Raw genomic sequence first — 22,254 nt, forward strand, 5'->3', positions numbered from 1 at the left:
TTACTAAAATAATTTATATGGCATAAATATTTATAACTTATATTTCTAAAATAATTTTTTTTTCTAAGGTCTAAACTTATTTAGAGCCGGTTTGGATCGGCGCTTTTAAGCCAAAATAATTTTTAAGTCATTTGTAGTGTTTGAATAAAGTAAAAAAGTACTTTTAAACATTTATTTTTAAACTAAAATGACAAAATAAAGCCAAAAGCAAAAAGTTAAAATTCCTATCTAATGACTTTAAAAGCTATTTTGACTTAAAAATAGCTTTTCTTAAACATGCCACCGAAATTAAAATGTAGGAAAGCTAAGAGTGAGTCAAGAATGATGTGTCGAGAAAACACTATCTGTCTGTAGAAGTTGTACCTGGTTGACCCCTTTTAATCATTACTTTTTCAAGTATTTATGTTTTCTAATGCTACTACCTTGTTTTTTTTTTTACAGTATGCTGTCCTAAAATTATGGGCACTTTTTACTTTCTTCAGAGATATGATGTGTTATCTATTTTAATAAATGTATTGTTTAGAGCTTAAGCACACCTTAATTATTTGATTGGATACATACTTCCTTTTATAATTATCTGTTGGACAATATTTTGTTGAAATTGAGAAAAAAATAATTATTCATAGTTAAAGTTAAAAGAGAAAATTTAGAGTATTATCATTTTACCATCAAGACTTAAAAAAATAAAAATAAAAATAACCTAGTGATATTTTATCTTTATTAAAATTTAAACTTTGATCTTTTGTATCACTTTTTTGACATGATTTGTAATTAGTGTTAAGAACAATACTGGTAAAATTAATAAAAACCTTAAGCTTCATTCTAAATTATGCGAAAATGCAATTGGACAATATTTAGGTGAATGAAGAAGTTTAAATAATTTTACATAAAAGCATTAAGGAATTGTTCGAATCAATGATATGTGTTGATGTTCACCTACAGCATTTATTTTTCCAGCTATTCCGCTGACCGGGGAGACTTGTGGGTACAATTATTAAAGGAAGACTTTGCCCACTATTATAGTGGTCCAAATCCAATTCATCATCTTCTTACAAAAAAATGGAAGTTTAAGAAAATCCAAAAGATCCTAAAATATCTTTTACTATTAAAAATTATTTAAATTGCCTTCCATTATATTATTAGCTCAAAAAAATTCCTACCTTCTTGTTATTGGAACACATATACCTCTGAGTTGACGGACGGGACACATAGCACTCATCTAAAGTTGTTGGTCCATCCGGTCTTAAATTAGTGAGAATGACACAATTATCCATAAAAATAAAATTATTTATCCTTGTCTACCCATTTGTTTTTTTACTCATAAACTAATTATATTTTCTACTCATAGTAATTTTTGTGTGGAATTTTTTCTTTATTCTCCAATTCTTTTTTTTTTTCTATGCTTCTTTTCTTTTCTTTTTTCTATTTTTCTCCTTTCTCCTTTTCTTTTTTCTCCTTTTCTTCTTATTTTTTTCTTTTTTCCTTTTCTAATTTCATTTAACTTCTTTTTTTATATTCTTTTTCTCTTCATAATCTAATTTCATTTACTGTTTTCACTATTTTTTTATTCTTTTTTTATACTACTACTAAAGAAAAATCAAATTGTGTACCAATTAATGTAGCTAATACAACTAAAAAATATTAACTAACATATGATACCACTATAGTACATAGCTATACCAACAAGGTATACACTTATTAGCAAAGAGTTAAAAAAAAATCTTGTTTTGATTTTCAAAATAACTATAAACTCAACAAACCAATTTATGAGTTTCAAAGCTTCAAGGTCCTCCAATGGTAGATTAATGTTTTGCAACATTCAGAAGTCTTGGAATTCAAGTCATAGAGTAAATCAAAACGAAAAAAAAAAAAAGATTTGAATTTTCACTTTGCCCCTCACGCTGGGTAAAAGCTTAAAGCAAAATAAAAGTGAAAAGGCAAGTGAATTTATGGGTAATAAGTATACTATTATGATATATTATATACTATTACATCATACTGTTATATTATATTGCACATTATTATAGGATACTATAACAATATATTGTATACTATAATAGTATATTGTTGCAATATAACTATATACTCCTATAATATATTATATATTGTAGTGGTATACTGTTAGGTAACTGTGTTCTTCTTCGATTATTACAATATACTGCTGCAGTATATTATAAACTACAATAGTATACTATTGTAGTATAGCTATATACTTCTACAACATATTGTATACCGAAGCAGTATACTATTAGGTAGTTGTGTTCTTCTTCGATTTTCAACCGAAAAATTCAATCTCAATCACCTCAAATCAGCTCCAAATGCTATTTAACAGCACCCACTTTGAATCAAACAAAAAATCTTCAAAATAAAAATTTTAAATTCAAGAGCTTCAAGCCCGACAATTGTGAATATTCAAATATACATAAAAATTTAGATGGGGAGGATCGACAACACAAGGTAAAAAGTTTTATATTTGTAGCATTTATCTTCAGTAAAAAATTTCTCTCAAAGTTCAATTAGATCGTAGTTGGTTCTGGAAAATTTTGTACTCTGACTTGTGCATTTAACTAGTTCTTTACTTCTTTTTTTTTTAATTTATAAATTCTTAGTTATCCATAATGGGTAGATTCTCAAAGGATGATATTGTGAATGTACTCTAACTTTCAAATCATATCCTTCTTTTTACTTGTTCTAATCAGATTATACATATGAGTAAGAGGCTGTCATGTTTATCGCAGGTTAAGGAGCTTAGGACTTCCTTGGAGCCACTATTAGGAGGCAGTTTACAGTACAAATACACTTTGGGCCGAATAGAATAAAGGTCGGGTAAATAGTTTGGGCCGCATGGGTAGGAGAAGTAAATAATTTGGGCTTGGGCATTAAGGGTAAATAGTTTGGAATTAATGGGTATAAAGTGAGATTTTCTCCTTTAATTAGATGCGACCCACCCATTACCCGCTACCCGACCAATAAAGTTTGACCCTTTCCTCCTTTTTTGGTATATCCAATTCAAAAAGGTGAGTGCAGCCTAGCTCACCCAGCTCAACAATAGAAATCCCTGCAGTTCAGCCACCCACGGCTAATTCAATTCACTCTTTTTGAAGCTCTCGTGAAATGGTTTATGTCCTTCACTTTCCCTTTACTTCCGTCTATCTTCATCGTATTAAGCCAACATAGACCCCATAGTGGTTTTAGTGACTGACAGGTATAGTAATAAAGGCTTTCTGGCGTTGTAGGCTTACTCTTACTGCTCTTCTCAGGTTCACCTCTTTTGGGTGCCCTGAGGTTCTTGTTTGAAGTCATTTGTTTTTCACAGAACAAGTCCCCCCTCAGTTATTGCCATAGTTGACCCTCTCTTCCAGATTCTCGCTTTTATGAGCCAAATCACTCTCCTTGGGAGTTCTCTCTTTGACTACACCCTCATCGGCTTTGTTTCTCAAACACTCCTCCTGAGCAATCTCTTACGGTTCAGCAGTGTCCAAATCTGGCATCTTTGCTTCTTCTTGTTTAGGGTCCTCTAGAACCACAGAATGATTCGAGCTGACTAGGTCTAGTTGGGTCATTCCACTTGCACAACTAGTGTACAACCCCCCTTTGCTATTGTCACTATTGGTACCTGACCTCGTCGGCTTGATATTTTTGCAAACATCGACCCTTACTCAATAGGATCTGCACATCCCTCTATTCTAATAGAAAACGTTACGTCTAACTCTCCAACTAACCAAAACAGTTGTCTCCGCCACCACCATCTTTTTTTTTGTTACAAAGGATTTCATCAATAAACAGTCACAAACTCATAATAGAGATGAAGAAAATCGAGTTCTAACAGATGACAATCAAAGTCTAAACTAAACAAGGAGCTCATAATTAGTAAATAGACAACAACGATGATGAGGCCCAAACTTAAAAGCTAAGAGAGCTTCTCAAATTAGCAACCTCTAACAGAAATCAAAATAGTAGTGGCCTCATAAAAAATGATAACAAACATAATTTCATTTTCATATAAAAAGAAAAGGGAGGGGGAAAGGGGGGAGAGAAGAAGAAGACAAGAGTATGGGTGGGGGAAGGGGAGGGGGGAGAAGAAGGGTACAATAGAGTGGGGAAATTTTATATAGGGTCTTCTTTTAATTGAAGGATACGATAAGGCAACGGGTAGAAGGGGGAGTCGCCTAAGACTGGATGGACCAGTAGCCTTGAATGGGTGCCACGTATTCAGTCCGTCAAGTTAGGGGTACATGTGTTTCAATAGTAAGACGGTAGGAGTTTTTCTAAGCCAATATAATTTTAAACAACTTCTAATAGTAGAGGGGTATTTTAGGGCCTTTTCCGTTAAGAAAATTGATTCAATCTCACCCCGCTCTAGTGTTGAATGATATATGACTCCTTCCTTTCTACCACAAAGGTTGCAGTGGATTGATAGGATTTATCGATTTTTAATACGAAGTTTTGGTTTTGCATCTGGAAAATAAAATAAAAAATTAGTATGGAGCATTTTTCTTATTAATGGGTCTTACACGACCCGAATTCAAATTAATTGGAATCTTAAAGCAGGTACTTCTCCACTCCTATGGCATTAAAAAGGTAGTTATCCACTTTAATATTTTTAATATAACGAATGAAGAAAGTAAGGGAAGATGCCTATATATGCTAAATAATAAACCTAATTACTACTATCAGGGAGGTTTCCCTTTAATTACTTAACACATAATACATATTTACGAATTGTATATAAAGTAAGGAATTAGGCTTTAATATTCCCTATTTTCTCTCCCTCTCTCTTTCTCGCGATTCTCTCTTCATAAGTACTGGAAAGTCAACTAATCAAAGAGAAATGAAAAATTGAATAATTATTTGAATGAAGGACCAAAAAATGTATGAAAAAATAACCTCGACACCACTACCTCCTACTTTGCTTGTGGTTGCATCTGCCTTTTGTGCATCTTCTGTTGAGAATGAAAAACAATAATTATAACAAGAATGATAAGATTGTCAATATATTCTTATGTTAGCAAAGATATTATATTCATCTAATTGATTTATTGTACTGTTATATAAGACCTATTTGTTATGGCCTTATCAACATCAAATTATATGTTATGTTGCAATTATAATCCCTCTTCAAGTCATTTTCGTTGATTTTTTAATTTTGCCACTATATGCCTATGAGAAGAAAAAGAAATTATACTTTATTTAAGTGTGCATAACATGAAGACAAGAGCTTAAACTCCGTTGACAACTATTAAAAAGTTTTAAAACTTTAAATTCGAATTTGAATTTTGCGAATTTTTATAATTGTTTGGATTGGGTATTATTATAAAATGATTGGGATATCCTTTATAATATATATCTCAATTTTGAGGGAGATTGGTGAATATTTAAGATTGGAATAACCTTTGATGTATATATCTCAATTTTGAGGGAGCTTGGTGAATATTTGAGGTGATTTTGGTTGGAATTTCAAATTGAAACTCGAAGATGAAAACACAATATTATATATATTGGATGTACAAATGACGTATAAAATATTGGAATTTTTTATCAGTTCTCATGGTGTGGAGGTAGATGAGAGTATGGCTGAGGTAGTTAGAAATTAATCAACACCTAAGAGCATTAGTGACATTAGGATTTTTCATGGTCTAGCCAGTTCCTATAGGAGATTTGTAAAATATTTTAGTATTATAGCTAGTCCATTGATCGAGGCGATTAGGAAAGTCAAACCCTTCTATTGGGGAGAGAGTCAAGAGGAATCTTTTAGGCTTTTGAAGGAGAAGATTAGCTTCGCACATCTTTTGCAACTTTCTAATTTTGACAAGACCTTTAAGATTGAAAATAATGCTAGTGGGTTAGGAATAACAGTCATACTCATGCAAGACCAAAACCTATAGAATATTTTAGTGAGAAATTGAAGGGAGCTAACTTGTACTATTCCATATATGATAAGGTGTTTGCTTTAAAGAGAGCTTTGACCAATTGGAAACACTATCTTGGACTAAGAAGTTTGTGATAAGGACCAACCATGAGTCTCTTAAACATATTAATAGCCAAGGTAAATTGAAAAAGAAGCATGCTAAGTGGTTGGAATTCATAGAGACCTTTTCATATGTAATGTACTAAAAATAAGGGAAGGATAATATGGTTGTTGATGCTTTGTCTAGGAGATATTCTTTTATGAACATCCTTACCTCTAGGTTGATGGGTTTTGAAAGTATAAAGGAAATGTACCGATTATATATTGACTTTGAGGAGGCCTATGCTAGGCGTGATGAAGTGGAACAATTAGGGAGAACTACTGAATTGGAGGATAAAAAGTTGCTGAAGTTTCATAAATTTGATGGGTTATTATTTAGAGGAAATAGATTGTGCATGCCTAAGTCATCTTAGAGAGAGTTGTTGGTTAGGAAGGCACATAGTGGAGGTTTTTGTCACGACCCAAGACTGCCAACCGGTCGTGATGGCACCTAACACACTTACCAGGCAAGCCAAACATAACAATAACGAATCATAGTAATAGAAATGATGAAATAGTACAAGTCTAAATCCATCAACATAACATAATAGCGTTGATACATAATAAATTCTCCATAACTGGTAAATAAGAGTTATGAGCTCTAAAATGGAAATACAATTCTAAAATACCAAATAACCCATATTCTTTGAATGAAAGACAACAGTACAAAATAAAAAGAGACGCCAAGACTACGGTCGAGATGCAGCTCAACCTCGCCTCTCCGAAGATAACTCAACAACAAGCCTCAGCTACTGGTAGCTCGGTCCAATACCTGGATTAGTATAATTAAGTGTAGAATGTATTATGAGTACAACCGACCTCATGTACTCCCAGCAAGTATCATAACTAACATCGGCAAGGTAATAGAAGCAAGAACTATAAATGATACCAGCTAATCACCTGTATAGTTCATAATTCCAACAAGTGTAGAACAACAATATGATCAAGTCATGAATCACAGATCGAAACCACCTTGGTGCACACAACAAATTAATATACCCTGCTTAGTCAACGATCCAAAATATAAAGAAGATATGCAAACAAATCGGGTAAACAACCAAGGAAATTGCAAGTAAAGATAAATGCAATAATCAGAACAATCACTGGCTAGATTTTTCTCAGAATCTGAATAACCGAACCAAACTATTGATCATTTTTTCTCAAACTTCATGTACACGTTCAATAAGGAACATGAGAGGGTGATCCTAGGGGGATAGATCTACATTCACACGATGAATAGTATAGTCACATGCTAAAAATCACAATCCAATTGGCGTGGTTACAGGCTCAATATCACAATTCGCCCAGCGTGGTCATAGGCTCAATATCACAATCCGCTCGGTATGGTCACAAGCTCAATATTACAATCCGCCTAATATGGTCATAGACGCAATATCACAATCCATCCACTATGGTCACATGCTCAATATCACAATCCGCACGGCGTGGTCACGTGCTACCAATCTAATCCATAGCACACAGAAAGTAGATATATAAGAATACATGTACATGATCAATGAACATCAAATTTCATATTCCTCAACTGGTATGAGTGACATGCTGAGATGTATGCATGTATAAAGTGTGCTATCATAGCTCAAAATTAGGCAAATACATCATGAAAATAGCAATTATCAGGTTCGATCAGGAGATTAACCTCTATGTAACCTCAAACATGGCTCAAATATCTCACAACAGGGGTACAATTATAAATAGCATCACAACATGAAGCTTAGCAATCAATCCAAGGTATATCACAGCCTAAACAATACTCCGAGCACGAAAAATACCCCAGTGCACGCATACGGGCTCAACCCCACACATGTGTGCCACCTATATCATGCAGCTATTACAAATAACTTTGGCAACTGCTGCCTCAACTAAGTTTAGGTAAGATACATACCTTAAGTAAGCTAAATTAGCACTCTAAGAAGTCCTTCTTGCGTGAATCAACCTCCAGGCGGCTTGAATCTAGCCAAAATAACTTAATATCATCAATAAAAGCTATAAGAAATAACTTCAAATAACAAATCTGAGATCTTGAATCAATTATGCAAAGTCAACCCTAGGTTCGCACCCGGGAACCCGAAAAAAGTCAAAAATTCCGAACCCCCATTCCTATACGAGTCCAAATATATATATTTCATCAAATTTTAACATCAAATCGACCCTCAAATCATCAATTCCCACTCTCCAAAATCATAGTCCAACCCCCCCCCCCCAAATTTTATTTTTAATTCATATAAATTAGGTGTAATAATCCATGAGTAATCAATATCTAATACCAAAATAAAGTAAGGATCACTTACCTCCTTCAATTATGATGAAAAATCCTCCAAAAACCGCCCCTAGTTGAGCTCTACAACTCCAAAAATGAGAAAATGACCAAACCATCCGAACTAATATTCTGACCAACTAAACTGCATTCGTGGTTACTTGAGCGCATCTGCGGCTCTGCTACTATGGACGGAAGTCCACATTTGCGGTCCAACACAATTCCTAAACCTTCCGCTTCTGCGACCTACCTATCGCAATTGTGCTCACGCATCTGAAGTCTTTATCATAGATGTGACCTCGCACCTGCACCCAACCTTCCGCATTTGTGGTCTTTCCCCACTCTCCAGCCTTGTCCACTTCTGCGGCCCCATGCCCACACCTGCGGCCAATCCTTCGCAAGTGCGAAAACACTAGAAATCAGAACTCTTTACAAAGCCAGCTCAAATCGAAATGATCTGAAATACACTCGAGCCCCCATGACCCCGTCCAAACACACCAACCAAACTCAATACACAACATAAACCTACTCGAGGCCTCAAATCACATAAAACAATATCAAAACCACGAATCACACCTCAATTCAAGCAAAAGGAACTAATGAACTTTCAACTTGTAATACGTGTGCTGAACCATATCAAATCAACTTGGAATGACCTCAAATTTTGCATGCAAGTCCCAAATGACACTATTGATACTCAATTTTGCCCTCATGATTTTCATATTAGCCTTTGAGGTTTGATATATTTTATAGTATAATTTTTATATATTTTAAGGTGTATTTATGGGATATTTCTCCGCATTATTAATCCATGACATGCTTTAAATATCAATGTATTATTTTCATAACATTTATTATCATGGAAAGTATTATACAAATAATTTTATTCACATTATATGCTTTTTAATTGATTCTAGTATTTTAATTGATAAATATTTATTTATTATTTCCTTAAACTTAAAATTATCCTGAGTGATCAAGTTGTCCAAACTAGTTATTTATATTTTTATGCATATTTTACATTATTTCATAGAATTACATTTGCATTTTCATACCATTTACATATTATTTGCGATAATAACCTGTATTTTTCAATAATTATACTTATTATGTTATTTAGGTCAGAATAGCATTTACAATTATAGTCTACTATTTTAAAAGTGTTAAATTTCATAAATAGCATCTTTATCATTTTGTTAACCATTTTATAATTTATTTAATTTAATTTTCGTGTATTTTTAATTATGACCCAATATAGGGTTGAAATTCGGACCAAATATGGCCAAATAACTGAGCCCATCCTATTTACCCATCTCAGGCCCAAACTAAATGAACCCGTATCCGTTTGACCCGTCCACGACTCTTTATCCACCCCACTTCCCCTTTTCTGAATCCCAGATGTTGATTTTTAGAGATCAATAACCCACAACGATCCCCTTTATTTCCTTATATTCCATCAACCCCAAACCTTAACCCATTTTACACCCGACGTTGCCCTCAGACACTCTCGTATCTCCCAAGCAAAACCCTAGCCAACCCTAGAAATCCTCCCTCACCCCTTTCCTTATACACGTTCACACGCGATTTTACTTACCTTGTTTTTCTCTTACTTACTCATATATGGTAACTTTGGTTACCAATCCATCTATAGCAAGTGTCATTTTCCTAAATTGGGCGGACACAGCCACGACCTTGAAGACTTGGATACAATTGTGGCTTTATACATCTAAGAAGGAAAAATATATTCCCATTTTGATAGGTCTTCGATGCTTTCTTCGTGGTTGGGGTCTTTGTGTAATTTTCACTAATTCAATTTGAAATTGGTCCGCATGGGTCTTCTCTCTTATTTTGTGTAATTGATTCTTTTCCATATTTATTTATATGTTATCAATACTATATAAACCCACTCCCTTTTCCCCAAGAGGTAGACCTAGGTCACTCACGCTATCACCCTCATAACTTGTATATTATTATGTGTTCTGTGTTTTCTTGGTCCCACTTGATTCTACTATTGTTTGGTTATTTATGGCTGGCTGAAAACTAAGGCCACCAGATATTGGTTCTTTAGACTTTTTTTCCTGGCATAAGAACTGCTCAAGATCTTAGGAGATCCTTGTGAGCTTTGATTTACCGAGTATTCAAGGTCTTGAAGATACTATTTGGGGTTCTTTCAATCTCTATTTTTTTTGCTTTTGTTGCTGCTGTGTATGGTAACTAGTTAGTCTCTTTAATCTCTACTCTCACGATTATTTGTTAGTTGTTGCAAATGGCTTTACATGTTATGTTCTAAGTCTTGATTTAGTAGTTGAAGCATTCTCATAGGGTAATTCTCATTACTGTCTCATTCTCATAAAATGTTACTGTTGATGCTTCTGTTGAATTATTACTATGTAATATTTGTCTGTGACATTAAGCTTAATTAATCGACTAAGTAGTATTATCATTCGAATTGTTATGTAGTTTGACCCCCTGGGGTCTATTATGCCATATTATTACGCCTAGGAATCAATTGAAATTGATAAAGCATAGATTGTGGACTCATGTTTGTTGATAGGAGATCTCACATGTGTTCTTTTCTATGATTTGTTGACTGTTGCTCCTACTATCCTTAAACCATTAGTAGAACATGAAATTGGAGACATTAGTGTGAGCATCTAGGCCTCTTGAAATTTGTTTCCTCCTTCTGTGTTGACAATGAACCCGTGTATGGACCTTTAGTTACTTATATAGGCAAATTTGATTCATTATGTTTAGCGTCCTATTTAAAATAATAACATGAGTAAAAGGGAATAAAATATATGTTACGATCCATTACTTGTGTTGTTTGGCATGAAATCTTTCTTCTTTGTACTATGTTGATTGAGTATTTATTATAATATGCACTAGTACAAGCATTTAGAAGGTCTGTCTCTAGGAATTTATGTATAGTCCACGTTAATTCCTTAATTCGTTAAGCATATGTCTTGGTAAGTCATGCCACTGAAATCAGTCGAGTAGTACCTTAACTTGGGATCTTTTTCATCGTTGCTGAATTGTGGTGAAATTTTTGGGCCTCAATTGTGTTTTGGGAGATTTCGAAGACCCAAATGTACGTGGGTTTGCTCTATATCATATTACTATGTCTTTGGGTATGTTGTCTGTAATGACCCGACCGGTCGTTATGTATAATTGCGCGTCGTTACCCCTTTTATGCTTCACACATATATGTTTATGATTTTATGACTTGCAGTGTCGGTTAGTTTCATTCCGGGATGTTTTCGGGTTGATTTGGACCCTTGATTTTTGACTTAGAAGCTTAAAGTAGAAATGTTGACCAAACTCTAGCTTTTTTGAAAATGATCCCGGAATGGTATTTTATGGCTTCGATAGCTTTGTATCGTGATTTGGACTTGGGCGTACACCCGAAATTGATTTCAGAAGTCCGTAGGTTGATTTGTGTTGTTTTGTCAAAATTTGGCAATTTGAAGTTGAAAAGTTTGATCGTAGGTTGACTTTTAGCTATTGAGCACCGAATTTAATTTTGGGACTTGGAATAGGTCTGTTATGCTATTTAGAATTTGTCTATAAAATTTTGTATCATTTGGAGTTGGTTTGATAGGATTCAGACGTTTAAATGTAATTCTAGAGATTCTTGAACTTTACTTTGAAATTCTTGTGTTTTAATATTCGATTTGTGGTTTTAGATGTTATTTTTGTGTTTTGATCATGCGAGCAAGGTTGTGTGATGTTTTAGACTTGTGTGGTGTTTTGTTTGGAGCCCCGAGGGCTCGGATGAGTTTTGTGCATGTTTTGGAAGGTTTGAACTGAAAATGTAGAATCTGGTGTGTCGATGCTTCATGTATCGCATTTTCAAACACCAGGTTCGCAATTGCGAGCTTATCAGGGGAGCCTCTGGTATCGCAATTACATCGCATGGCTAGCAATTGAGAAGAAGTTCTAGTAGAGGTCTAGTTCGCATTTGTGACAAAACAATCACATTTGCAATGGAGATAGGGTTCGCAAATTCGAAGCCAGAGTCGCAATTGCGACCTCCGCATAGGACTGATAGTGACCGCATTTGTGAGTAATACTTCACAATTGTGAGGATTTGCAATTACGAACCCACGTTGCAATTGCAACATCAGCAACTGATCAAAAGGGTTGGAAGTCGGGATTTCATCTCACATTCTCTCATTTTAGAACCCTAGACTCGGTAGGGGCGACTTGGTGAGGTAACTTTTATCTACAAACTTTGGGTAAGTAATTATAATCTATTTCCAATCATATTCCATCAATATATCTTAGATTTTAACATCAAAATCATGTGAATCAAAGTGAAAATTTGTAAACTTTATCAAGTTTTTGAAAAATAAGAATTTGAGTTTTGAGAGTCGATTTGGACTCGAATTTTGAAACTAATCACATATATGAGCTCGTGGGTCATGTTTAGTTGGAATCAACTATTGGACCCGGGTTTTGACCGGGCGAGCCAGGATTGAATTTTTGGGAAAAGTATAAAGATCATTGTTGCACTCTATTTTGCACTAGTCAAGACATGATTCAACTTGTGGTTTCTCTATTGTTGATGAAAGAGAGTCGCCACCTAATATGTAACGACACGACCGATCATTTTGAGAGTCGTAGCCCCGTTTCCCCATTTCTGCCTCATTTGTGTTCTTTAGATGTATTATGTCTTACCGGGTCAGTTGGTTCCGGTCCGGAGTAATTTTGGAGTTTACTGAGACACTTAGTCTCTTAGAAGAAGGTTTAAGTTGGAAAAGTTAACTAGATGTTGACTTATATATAAACAATCTCAGATTTGAATTTTGATGATTTCATTAGCTCTGTTAGGTGATTTTGGACTTAGGAGCGCATCCGGAATATTTTTTGGAGGTCCGTGGTAGAATTAGGCTTGAATTGACGATGGTTGGAATTTTGTGGCGATTTTGGCCGACAATGGAAATTTTGATATCGTGGTGTCATTTCAGACTTGTCTGCAAAATTTGAGGTCATTCAGACGTGGTTTAGTAGGTTTCAGCATCGTTTGGTGGAATTTGGGAAGTTTAGAAGTTCTTAGGCTTGAATCCGGGGGTAATTTGATGATTTGATATTGTTTTGAGTGATTTGAAGGTTTGACTAAGTTAGTACAATCTTATAGGACATGTTGGTATGTTTGGTTAAGGTCCCGAGGGTCTCGGGTGAGTTTCGGGTGGTTAACGGGCCAATTATGGCCTTTGGGAGATAGTTGATCAGCTAGTTTTTGTTATTGCTGGTTTCCTCTTACGCGTTCGCGAGGGAGGTCTCGCATTCGGGAAGAGTATCTAGGGATTTAGGAAGAGTTGTTATTCACGTTCGTGAAGTAAGGGACGCGTTCGCGAAGGGTTAGGAGTAGAGTGCATCGCGGACGCGAGATGAGTAACGCGTTCGCGAAGAAGAGAAGAGGCAGTTGGGGACCCTATTCATTTGGCCTATGCATTTGCTAGGTTGATGCACCGTACTCCCTTAGAATCGCAAAACTCTGTTGCTATAACATCACGTAGTCTCGTATGATCTTTGGTAGCAAAGTCACGTTGATAACATTTGAATAAGTTCCTGAAGTTTCCTTCTTCATTTTAGAGATTCTAAAAATGAATTTGAAAGGTTTTCTTAACCTTTAGGAGTGGGCCCCACTTTTTGGCTTAGTTGGCCACCCAATTCTCTAAGAATGACAACTTGAATCATGATATAAGAGTCACAATGTTGTGGCTGCCACGTTTTGGTGGTCAATTCTTATCCAATAGTGTCCTATTTATTTTTTTAATTAATTGGCTAATCCCCCATTAACCAATAATTACCCAATTACATAAAATTAGGAATTATCTCAAATTACTTAAGATACTAATTACTTTTAACACACCTTATACCCCTTACTATAATAGTCATGTGGTACCTTGTATGACATTAGTCCATAAATATGGGGTATTATAGCTCGGGTCATATTCTATCCCAAATTGACAAACTTCGACGAAACTCGTTTTCTTCTATTCGTTTACCCTTTCACCTTCACGAAATTACTTATCACTTATTTGAAATAGCGTAATACTTATAATCCCAAAAATAATTTCATTCCCGAACTTACGTATTAACTTACGACGAAATTTTAGCGTACGAAAATTCGGGATGTAACAATTTCGGCCTTCCGTTATTGGGTCCGATAATGTTTCCTCGAGCTTATTCGGAATCGGGGTCGGTTCAGGAGTCACAGACTCGAAGATCTTAGAGACGTATGTTCTTATTCGTACTTTGGTTCGATGGAACCTGGGGTCAATCTTCAATCCATTACATTCCGGTTCCGATCCGTCACACAACAGATGAGCCAGGTTTCGGCCGTATAAAGAGATAAGAACCTAAACAACATTATTCAAGAAAAAAGAAACTTTTATTTTGTTAATAAGAATTTCCTTAATCATCATACCTAGTACTCAACAATATACAAAGTACAGTACATTTTAGTCTCCTTTTATAGTTGGTCTGTAGTTGCTTCTTGACGTTTTGTCCTCTTATCAGGATTTCCTTTGGGGTTGTTTGGAAAGCCACATGTAATTGAATTTGGGTTTAATTATATAGTTTTGTCATATTTGTCTTACTTGGTCGGCGTGTAATTGAAGGGTGCAATTACACTCTCCCATTTTTAGGGGGCTGATTGATGTTATTATACGGTGTAATTATAAGGTTATTTTTTTAATTTTTTTTTTATTCTTTTTAATTTACTTTTTATATCTATTATTTCTTTTTATTTTAACTTTTTCATTTTTTACTAGTATTATTCTATTCACATTATTTAGCTTTTATTTCCTTATTTCTCGTTTCCCAATTTTACTTTATGAGTTTCTACAAAATTTCTCATAATTTATTTCTTTCTTAATTAATTTTCCTTATTTTTTTTATTATACTTAGCTATGTTGTTATTCTAGTTTTTCTAAAAAATTACACCTCGTAATCTTAGAAAGAATAAGTCATCCACAAACTTAACTTATAATGAGTGATGTTACTAAAGTTGAACTTTATTATTGGATGGGGTTACATACAAATTTAACTATGTTAAAATAATAGATTACTTTTTAATATTTAAATAATATTCTCATTTTTTAACTTTTATTTTTTATGATTCTATATAGTTGTTCATAATTTTTTTTAATTTTCTTTATTTAGCATAATTTTGCTATTATTCTAGTTTTGAAACTATACCCCTTAACATTTAACATTAGAGAATTTGGCATTGCTATTATACCACGTAAGATTAAGGAAAAGATATCTCATCTTTCTGCTTTGTTAAAAGAAAATGTGATTAGGAAATTTCTTAACTGTTCAGTCATGTAGCATCTATTGTTAGAATCCCAGATTATTGTAATAAAATATTTAATTTTTTTCTTATATAATCTTGAACAATTCTCCCCTTATAATTTAACTTTTGGATTTAGTGAGTTTCAAAAGTTCATTCCCCTAAATTTATAATTGACACGTGTCTTCAATCTAAAGCACCATTATATATAACCGCCGTCTTTCTCCAGCCTTCTATGCTTCACTAAGTTCATGACCGCCTGCTGCCAAGACCAACCCCAGAAAATGTGGACGAAGAAGCTCCGGATTTTAACATCCTTCCCAGTAGCGCTATTGAGAAGGGAAATAACGACGTTTTCTGTTTCGCCGTCCCAATTGGATTTTCCTGTTTCTTCTTCAATTTCTCCACAAGTAGATCAATTTCCTCAACGTTATTTTGTTCGAAACAATCTGGACTTTTCTGGAAGATTCCATTTCTGTTCCGAAGCTGCTCAGAAGCTTACTTGCTGGAATTGCAATGCTGTTTCCTCAACTACGACGCCGTTTCTGGTTTGCAATGCTTGTGGCAGCGTCCAGCCTGTCGATCAATCTGTTGATTATTTCCACATTTTTGGATTGTAAGTTCCTCGCTTATAGTTATATACATATGGATGTAGTTGTACTTGTAATATCAAAACGGAGAGGAGCTTCTGTAGTTCTGAATATTTAAAAGAGCGTGAGACGTGTTTCTTATTAATTTCTTTTTCAACTTTTTCTACAAGTATTGAAGATTTTTTCTTTTATTTCCATGGCTGGTGATATTGAGATGCTAAAGATTCTATGCATTCTTACAGGGAGAAGAAGTATGGAATTGAGGGGGAGAATCTAGAGCGCAAGTACAAAGACTGGCAGAGGAAGCTACATCCAGACTTGGTTCATACGAAATCCGAGGTTCATAAAATTGTACATTCTGGACATATATATGTGAAAATTCCGTTTTCCAGGCTCCCCTATGATTTTCTTTCTTTGGGTGTCCCTTTTTGCCAAAATTTTGATATTATTTCCCGTGGCTTTTTGCTGTTTCTGCTAGAAAGAAAGGGAGTATGCTGCTGCACAGTCTGCTCGTGTAATCGATGCATATCGCACGCTAACTGACCCATTGTCAAGGGCAATATACATTGTAGGTTACCATTATTTGATACATATTTATTGCTATTGTAGTTTCATTTTTCATTGGTATTTTCACTTTTTCAAAGCATATTTTTCTTTAGCTGTAATGTCTGTGATACCTTATATGTGCAAGAGACTTTTGACAGAAGATTACGTCTATACAGCCTCCTATTTATTTTTATGTTTTTTAGGCTGAACATGCTTAACTCTAAGGACAAGAAGATAGTGTATTGGCTAATGCTTTAAAAGCATATTTCATATCCTGACTTATGTGTTGTGTTTCCTCTGGATTATTGCAAGAAACGAGGAGTGGTTACTTTGGCCAATTGCATTTGGTTTCATTCTTTTTCTTCTGCATTGAAGTATTTAAAATGAAGAAAATATCAATGATGTAATGGCAACATAAGGACAAGATAAATGGATGCAAATGTAATAGGAGTTTTGGATTATGGTGTACCAAGTTTCAGTAATTTTTCTTCTTACTGTTTTTTCCTGGCTTCCAGCTGAAGTTGGAAGGCGTGCATGTGGATGAAGAGGAAAGGATTGATGACCTAGAGTTGCTTGCTGAGGTAAAATTTGTTATTCTGGACTTACTTTTCAAGAAGTGATGCTGTCAATTGTTTTTTGGACATGTTGGCTTTTTTAAATTGATCTAAGATAGAAATTGGCATTCAATACCTGTAACGTCAATATTACTTTGATATAGAAATTGGCATTCAATGCCTGTAACGTGAATATTATCTTGACCATATGTTCAAAATTGACTAGTGCTTTCTTATCCCTTCCTCGTAATGGTAACGCTTTGGTTATGCTGGCTTGGTATGGGTTAATTACTTTGTGTGTGTTATTTTTAGATTTTCAAAATAGGGAGTCACTATTTACTTCTCCACCTTTTCCATTTTTTGATGAAGTTCACATGGTTTTTTGTTGTTTGTTGTGTTCGGAGTTGACAGATACTACAGTTAGACTTGAAAGTATAAAAAGGAATGCGTCTTTGTGGCATCCCGTATCCTCTTTATCTAACGAAAGCAACTACCAAAAAGAACAGGCAGCAGATCAATAAAAGACGTGAAGGGTGGAAAGTGAGGAATAACTTATGGAGCTGACTTAAGTAATTTGACATGTTTTATATCTAAATTTCTTCTAGCGAATTGTCATTTGTTGTTTTGTTTGCAATATGATGAGTTATGATGGAGCTTGTAATTTGCTTCTCATATTCCCAGAATTAGTCAAATTGTTTTGCTATGAGGTGCTCTAATTGTAGATTTTCCCTATTTGCTTCTCTTTCCACATGAGAGCTGTAATATGGGAAGAAAGCATTTTATTTCAAAAGGACCGACGTTTTCTCAGATTTTTTTCCACAAATTTTCCAAATCGAATAATGCTGCTATGATGCTTAGCTGTATTATTCTTGAAGTAGCTATCACAATTGCTTCATATTGTGTTGCTTTTGAACCTTGTATTTTCTTCTCTTGTTGAATTACCACTAGTGTATTGAAAGTAGAGCACTTCACCTGAAATATGCAAGCACGGCAAAGTGGGTGTTTTCACTTCTTCTGGGTGAGGTATTAACTGAGCATACAGAAGCGATCACCTTGTTCTGCTGAAATCCATCTGACCAGAATACAGTGGGGGGAAAAGGAGGAAATAGAAAATTAGGCCTTTTGAAATTAAGGCTTTTGCATGTCTTCTTCTTTCACCTCTCCTTATCTGTGACTAATCTTCTCCTGGTCTAAGCTTATGTTTTCACTAGACTTCTTCTTCTTTTTAATTTGTGGTTCCCTCTTCTCCCAGGCTGCAACTTCTCTGTTTCTTCTTCTGGTTGGCAACTTCTCCTCATCTTTAACATTTTTGAAGCTCCTGCTTTGCTTTGACATCTTCAACTTTCATTTCTGCTCTTGATATATTGGAAATATGCAAAAGGATAACAACAACGTCTTCTAGAAGCCACCATAGCCATTTATGATTCTTTAAGAGTGGTGCTCCGTGATGTACTTGCATGTTATTTGAGCTCCTAAAGAACCAACGGAATTATCCAACTCCAGGTAAAGGATAAGAGAATGAGAAAAATCTGTCTTTGACATAGAAGCTTACTTTTGAGGATGTGGGCAACCCCATACTTCCTTTTCCTCCATGTGGGGTGCTCAGTAACAGCATAAATTAGAGTACAGGAGGCAGTAGGAAAAATGACTAAATGGCTCTATGCCATTAGCCATTTAGCAGTCGAGTAGTACCTTGCCATTAGCCATTTAGTGGGGTTATGCTGATTCATTGCCTACATTTTGAAGGTGTTGAATCAGTGGTGACATAGAATAGGCTTGGACATCTTGTATGATTTTTTCCCCCATTAATTCTTTAATTAACTAATTTATTGTTGGTTTCTAAAGTTGCAAGATGGTGCATTCCAAAACTTCAAATGTCCAGGATCATTAAGGGATCGCTTGAATCGCGCTTAAGCCCTGGAGCTAGGTGCTAAAACAGGCCGATCTCTTCACCCTGCTTAAGCAATTCCTTGGTATCCACAGCATTGAGGCAATACCCATAATCATCTAGACTGTAATTTGAAGAGGACATCACTAAACAATAAGTATTTCACTTAATTGTAACTTCTCAATTTTCTTTGCCCATGTAACTATTGTCTGCATGTATAGCTGTTATGTTTCAATTATGTATGTATATAATTATTTTCTGAGTTTGCGCCTTTCTTCGTTAAGGCCTGTACACTTGTTTCTCTTTTTACCTTTGAACACAATAAATATCTTATCACTGAAATTTGAGTAGAGTTGTTCTGAATCTTGGTTGGTGAACCAAGTTTGGTATTGAAGTGGAGAAGGGTAAAGGAGAAGCCCGGATCCACCGAGTTCTGAAACTCGAAAAAAGAAAACTTCTCGATCATCGAAAGAACAAAAAATTTCAAGTGAGAACTCTTGCAAGAATCTTACCAAGAATATACAACATACAGAAGGAATCTGTATGCTTGCAGAGAAGAGTTGGCATTAAATCTTTTTGTTATTTCCTGGAATAACTTTAGCGCCTGTATCTGATATTTATCTTGGCAGAACGGTATATTATTTTGTTTGATCTTCAGAAAGGTGCTAACTGTGCTTCTCTTCCCATGGCTTGCCTAAAATTTTCTGCTTAGACTGTTAACTATCAAATTTTAACTGCAGATTATGGAACTCAGAGAAACAGTTGAAGAGGCTGCTAACACTCAGGCACTGAAACAAATTCAGGGGGAGGTAAAAAAGAAACCCAGTAGTATAAGCGATGACAACAAACTTGTTTGAATTTTGTGTGGAAAACCTAAATGTTTTTCTGAGAGCTGTAAGAGCAATTGTAGTTTTCCTCTTTCTTCTTCTCCTCCATTTTTTTGGCTCTTGTTGCGATGAAGGTCAGATTGCTATACTGATATATGAATCATATATCAATCTGCATGTCGCCTGAGTGGTCAAATTTCGGTGAATAGTAGGCTTTTTTAAAAATGCTAGCAAGCCACAGAGTTATCAAGTGGTTGGTACTGACTGAAAATACCCTGAGAGAATATTATATTAGTTCTGTAATTACTCCTCCTTTCCTCTGGTATGTCACTGGAAGAATTTTCTCATATAGCCATCTCACACTTTTGTTATGTGAAATTAACTACTAGAAAGTAAAGACTTTTACCAGTTTCACTTGTGCACACATAATAAAGAAGGAATTAATTGGACAATTTTTATTTTGGTAATTTGGTGTTTGTGTAGGTTTGCAATTGTTATAACTCTTAACAATGCTATTGCTAATATTTTTTACTCCATATTTGTTTATGTAAGTCTGCAGTGAGCTTGGCTTTACTTATTTTATCTCCATTAGCTCTACTTCATTGGTCTGCAGATACAGGGAAAGTTCGAACAATCATCCATCTCTTTTGCTAACGCCTTACAAAAAAGGAAGTATGAAGAAGCTGTGGCGGCTACACAAAGGATGACTTACTACAAGCGTGCAAATGAAGAGATTGTGAAGAAGCTCTAGTCCAGGGTATGGAACCTTATAATTGTTGCACAAGAATTTAAACTTTCATCCTTGATTTATTCTTGTCGATGGACATCCAACAGACTGATGGTTTTCCAGTTGCCACCTTGGAGTTTATGGGCTAGTTCAATTTGCTGCGCTGGGGCTTAATATTTTGCATTTTGAAATTCTCTTGGACTTCACTTCTTGGTTTCATTTTACCTTAAATTTTTACTGTAAAATACCATTTTGATTGCATACAGTTTTTGGTACATATTTGTGTCTTGTGAGGATATACTTTTATCTGCATTATAAATGTCGGATTACAAATGCTATGGATTTTACCTGTTCATCTATTGTATTTGTTTGCACTTGCATAGAGCATGAAGCTGTGGTTTGGCCGTTGAGATGCAATTGGGCCCGATCAGATGAACCCCGAGTACATGGGTAAGTCAGAAGACAATAAACAGTTGATCTAATGGAGTTGGGTTCGCTTGCTGTGGTGAATCTGGCACCTGCCGTTCCTTCCAATATAAGCCCAAATTCTACACTGTTTATCCACAAAATAATTGCCAGGTGCGACACCAGCAGTGTGTATACATCATTTCTCTGTCATTGATTGATGATTCTGGTGGATTTGACCTTAACGTTATCATTTGTATGAAATGTAAACAGAATAAAAGTATGTCGAAAGTGATAGTTTGAAGTGTTGCATTTGAACCGAAAGGATGTTCCTGAGAGTGGTTGGAGTTGTGTTGAGGATCTCTATCAACTCCATTTTTAAAGACCCAAGGTTGCTTCTATTAGTTTTCTTCCAATATTTTCGTGATTGAACCTTGACAAATCAGTATGTCATCTCCTCTTATGTTAACAGTTCATAGTGCTACTATATTGAAATGCATGTATTAAGTAATGATATACCTTCTGCGATCCAATGTTCACTTCGTGTTTTTCTTTCTCGAGTCTATTTGGCTAATTTTCATATAGCCTCAAGATAAATTTGCTAATCCAATTTTGTTTTATTAACATAAAAGAACATCTCAAACATTTTTTTTGGTTTAACATAATTACTTCCAAAGAGCAGAAAATGGACGATAATGTTGGTCGGATGAAGTAAATACTAGTAACTCTACTAAACCCTATTTGTTTGCAACTCCTTGACAATGTCATTCAAAATGGTTTTTGTTTGAACTATGATTAATTGCCTAATTGAATGGCCATGCTTATTGAATATTGAGTGTCGCTCAAAAGATTTTCGTTTGAAATACCATTAATTGCCTAATCGAATGACCATGATTATGGAAAACCTTAATTAATATTGAGGCCTTGAGGGATAGGGGATCTTAAATAAAAGTACAAAGGAGTCTCACCACACTCCCTTCCATATGCGTTATCATAATGCTTTACTTTTACATGCTTTGGAAATAAGGACCTAATTATGTAAATAATTTACTTGTAATCTTATTAAATTACTTATATTTATTAGTAGCATCAAAAGTATGCTTCTAATAATAAAGGCACTAGAAAAAGAGTATGC

General features: G+C 34.9%; 1 protein-coding gene across 4 annotated transcripts; it reads left to right on the forward strand.

The window, feature by feature from the left end:
* Window positions 1-15,769: 15,769 nt before the first annotated feature.
* Window positions 15,770-21,642, forward strand: LOC104212032 (iron-sulfur cluster co-chaperone protein HscB homolog). 4 transcript variants are annotated; one of them, XR_707285.2, is made up of 8 exons: window positions 15,770-16,198; window positions 16,415-16,511; window positions 16,651-16,740; window positions 17,234-17,299; window positions 18,525-18,775; window positions 19,118-19,317; window positions 19,901-19,969; window positions 20,601-20,713. XR_707285.2 is itself a non-coding variant. In XM_009761210.2 (7 exons), exons 1-6 carry the CDS (start codon window positions 15,834-15,836, stop codon window positions 20,736-20,738), a joined length of 825 nt encoding a protein of 274 aa, XP_009759512.1. In that variant the 5' UTR covers window positions 15,802-15,833; the 3' UTR covers window positions 20,739-20,744; window positions 21,098-21,642. The 4 variants fall into 4 exon arrangements, 1 of the variants encoding a protein (XP_009759512.1); XR_011402424.1 differs by lacking the exons at window positions 18,525-18,775; window positions 19,118-19,317 and adding exons at window positions 21,098-21,293; window positions 21,393-21,642 and having other exon boundaries at window positions 15,802-16,198; window positions 20,601-20,744; XR_707284.2 differs by lacking the exon at window positions 19,118-19,317.
* Window positions 21,643-22,254: the final 612 nt, after the last annotated feature.

The sequence above is a fragment of the Nicotiana sylvestris genome, chromosome 9, assembly GCF_000393655.2.
Source record: "Nicotiana sylvestris chromosome 9, ASM39365v2, whole genome shotgun sequence".
Taxonomy (NCBI): Eukaryota; Viridiplantae; Streptophyta; class Magnoliopsida; order Solanales; family Solanaceae; genus Nicotiana; species Nicotiana sylvestris.